At 36.4% G+C, this 4173-nt stretch overlaps 1 protein-coding gene across 5 annotated transcripts in view; it reads right to left on the reverse strand.

Annotated features, from left to right (window-relative positions):
- LOC104997828 (cell surface glycoprotein CD200 receptor 1) overlaps positions 1–4173 on the reverse strand; it is a 65131-nt gene that overhangs the window by 40287 nt on the left and 20671 nt on the right. For all 5 annotated transcript variants that reach the window (XR_826363.1, XR_826364.1, XM_010852760.1 and 2 more), the window contains exon 2: positions 2831–2911. Coding sequence is in view for 3 of the 5 variants with exons in the window: in XM_010852760.1 (XP_010851062.1) it covers positions 2831–2911 (81 nt within the window). In the remaining 2 variants the exon portion in view is untranslated. The remainder of the gene's footprint in view (positions 1–2830; positions 2912–4173) is intronic.

Consider the following 4173-nt stretch of genomic DNA (forward strand, 5'->3'; position numbering starts at 1 on the left):
AGAGACATTACTTTGCCAACAAAGGTTCATCTAGTCAAGGCTATGGTTTTCCCAGTGGTCATGTACGGATGTGAGAGTTGGACTGTGAAGAAAGCTGAGCACTGAAGAATTGATGTTTTTGAACTGTGGTGTTGGAGAAGACTCTTGAGAATCCCTTGGACTGCAAGGAGATCCAACCAGTCCATTCTAAAGGAGATCAGTCCTAGGTCTTCTTTGAAAGGAATGATGCTAAAGCTGAAACTCCAGTACTTTGGCCACCTCATGTGAAGAGTTGACTCATTGGAAAAGACTCTGATGCTGGGAGGGATTGGGGGCAGGAGGAAAAGGGGACAACAGAGGATGAGATGGCTGGTTGGCATCACCGACTCGATGGACATGAGTTTGAGTGAACTCCGGGAGTTGGTGATAGACAGGGAGGCCTGGCATGCTGCAATTCATGGGGTCACAAAGAGTCGGATATGACTGAGTGGCTGAACTGAACTGAACTGGAGGCCCATGGAGAATTCTGCCTCTTAAACCAGACACAAAATTCTCCTACAACTAAGCAACATTCACTGTCTAAAGAAAAATACCTTGGGAAGAAAGTCAATTTTCCCTGCAATTTCTCATACCAGAGATAAAACCCACAAGTTGTAGTGTACTCTTAAGTGTGCTAAAATTATATTTTTCAGAAAAGAAAAATATTATGCTTGTTTTCAGAAGTAGTCTTATGATCATTTTTATAATACTGGATACATCTTTTAAACTTAGTTAATTGCTATAATGAGTCATTCAGTTTTATTATCTCCATCTAGTTCCTATAGAATTTCAATTTCACATCAAGTATCATGTCTTCAATGATAAAAGAAAGCATCTCTCTTATTTAGTCCTTCTTGAAGCTTTGTATATACCAAAGTAGTACAATAATCATTTAAAGCTTCTGATTAATGGTTCTATGATTTCTGTCTTCAATTTCTTCATATGAACCCAAATTTTCTTTTAAGTTTAGAAAGATTATAGTTTCCCATTAACATAAGAAGTCTAACTCTTTCAGTATGTACATATACAGACAGTCCGCAACTTGGGATAGTGTGATTTACGACTTCTTTTTTTTACTGTACAGTGGTGCAAAGGCCATATGCATTCAAGTAGAAACTGTATTTTGAATTTTGGATTTTGATTGCTTTCTAGGATAACAATAATGCATTATGGTATTCTCTTGTGATGCTGGGCAGCACAGTAAGCCACAGTTCCTAGTCAGCTACACAATCACAAGGGTAAATAACCGATACAACTATTCTGTACCCATACAACCATCTTTTTCACTTTCAAAAGGTACAGTGTTCAATAAATTACATGAGTTATCCAACATGTTAGTATGAGATAGGCTTTGTGTTAGATGATTTTGCCCAACTGTTTAAAGAAGGCTCAGCTAAGTTTTGATGTTAGGTTATTATTATTGTTCAGTCGCTAAGTAGTGTTCAATTCTTTGCAGTCCCATGGGTTGCAGCATGCCAGGCTTCCTTGTCCTTCACTATCTCCAGGAGTTTGCTCAAATTCATGTCCATGGAGTTGGTGATGCCATCCAACTATCTCATCCTCTGTCGCCCTCTTTTCCTCCTGTTAAGTAGGTATTTTGACTTATGATATTTTCAACTTAGGATGAGTTTATTGAGGCATAATGCCATCATAAGTGATGGAAGATCTGTATATAGACTGAATCACATGTGGACTGTTTTTAAAGACATATTTACAGTAGAAAAGTAAATTAGTTATTCATTATATTAGTTTCCTAGAACTGTCTTGATATGTATCCACAAACTCGATCCCTTAAAACAATAGGTATTTATTCTCTCACATTTCTGGAAGTCAGAAATATATCAAAGTGTTAGCACAACCATGTTCCTTCCAAAGTCTCTAGTAAAGAATCCTTTTTTTGTTTCTTCCAGGTTTGAGTGGCTACCAGAAATCCTATGTGTTCCTTAGTTTGTAGATGTATCATTTCAACCTCTGCCTCCATCTTTACATTGGATTTTCCCTTGTGTCTTCTCCTTTTCTTTTCTATGTCATTGGACATAGGGCCCACACTAATCCAGGATGATCTCATCTGAAAGCTTTAGCTTAAATACATTTTCAAAGACCCTTTGTCCAAATGTACCCATATTTGTAGGTTCCTGGTGGACAGATCTTGAGGTGGAGGCACCATTTAACTCACTAAACTCAAGCACTATGAGTGCCTTCCCACCCCTCAGATTAATAATTTATATAGTCATTTTACTTATTTGAGTCTGCAGTTGACCTGAAATCTAATTTTTCTAAATAGTAAATAAGTAAGTGTAATTAAAAAGGATATTTATTGAGTCCAAGAATGCATTTTGAAATCACTAGAATTATTTTTCCATGAAGTGCTCAATGTAAAATATATTACAAAAATAATATTTTAAAATACAAAGAAAAAGTTAACTATAATGAGAAACAAAAATTTGGGAGACAATAGAGCTGGACAAGGGCACACAGAAAGTAAATTAGTAACATCTGCGAAGGTCAATATTTTTAAGTTCTCTAGAGTAAACCTAGTAAAACTATGATTTAAAAATAGAATGAAAAAAATTGGTGCTGTGCCCTTGATTTACTTCATGATGACAGTCTTGAAATAAGTACTAAATAAGCACAGAAAATAATTTCAGAATGAAAAATTTACCATTTTAAAACATAAGCAGTATTTCATTTTGACAATTTTAGCTAAAATAATCTATAAATAACTTAAGACAATTCAAGATCTCAAAGTGTAAAAACTGTAAAAACATCAAGCACTCTTCTATTAGAATTATTATTAAAAGATGAGCATTACCTGAACTGTGATTACCATTGTCCAGCTGCTGCATTGAGTTGTTTGATGTTTTAGTTCCTTCCATTCCTGCACTTAAGCATTCTGAAAAGACACATGGGGTAAAGAGAGAAATACACATTAGCATTTCTCACTCCCGGAGAAAATCACATTTTTTTTCACATTCCTTGGGCCATTTGGGGATTGCAGTTGCCAATAAAAACATGAATTATGACAGGAAAGCAAACATCTCAAAAAAATTTATCCTGGTATGAACTTTTCACTTGATCTTCCTTCCTATTTGGCATACCCCCATTTTAGGCCTACAGTACCACTCACCACCCTCCAGTCTTATATCCAAGTCAAAGCATTTCTTCTTCTAGACTTCAATGCACTTAGTCTATCTCCAGTTGTGAAAAGGTGTTTTACTATGTTACAGACATTTCAGGCACCAGTGAGGAAGGAGAAGTTTAGCACTGATGTGTTGACTGGATGCTGATATAGAACAACAAATGAAAGTCGCTCAGTCGTGTCCAACTCTTTGCAACCCCATGGACTATACAGTCCATGGAATTCTTCAGGCCAGAATACTGGAATGGGTAGCCTTTCCCTTCTCAGAGGATCTTCCCAACCCAGGGTTCAAACCAAGGTCTCCCACATTGCAGGAGGATTCTTTACCAGCTGAGCCAGAGCAACAAAGGAGTATCCTAAACACTGTTGAAATCACATCATATAGACAAGTGTCTATTAAGTTCAAATTTTACAAGGCAAGCTCCAAATGAAAAATGTTAGTAAGCATTTTTTGAGTAGCAACTCCTGGCAAAGTACTCGCTAAGCACAGAAACATCATAATGAACAATACCCTTTTCTCTCTATGAGCCTGAGGTCCAGGGAAGAAACTAACTGTATAAACAAAGATAACATAAAGTTTTAGTGTGAGGTAGATATATACATAATGTCCAGAAGTTTAAAAGAAGATGTTTTTAACTCTAAAACAGCAGGGGTAAAGGATTAGGAAAGACTTCCTACAATAAACGATATTTGAGCTCAATCTTAGATGAGGAGTTTTCTAGGAAAATAAAAGGAAGAAGAAAACTGCACACAAAGAATGGCATTTAGAAGAAGGCATGAAGCCATTTGGAGGTTTCCAAGAACTACACATGGTTGGGTATTGCCATTATATGAGAAAAACTGGATATATGATTAGAACTGAGGCTGGATACTGGCAGGCTCCAACTGTGGCAGGCTCTAATTGTGGAAGGCATAAAACTCAAAGTATTCACAAGGAAATAATACATTTCTAGTGCATCTACAGTATCTGAACAACAAAGAGAAACATTTTAGGATAAAATTCAATGCACAATGGG

This window comes from Bison bison, unplaced genomic scaffold (genome assembly GCF_000754665.1).
Source record: "Bison bison bison isolate TAMUID 2011002044 unplaced genomic scaffold, Bison_UMD1.0 scf7180017864314, whole genome shotgun sequence".
NCBI classification, from domain to species: Eukaryota; Metazoa; Chordata; class Mammalia; order Artiodactyla; family Bovidae; genus Bison; species Bison bison.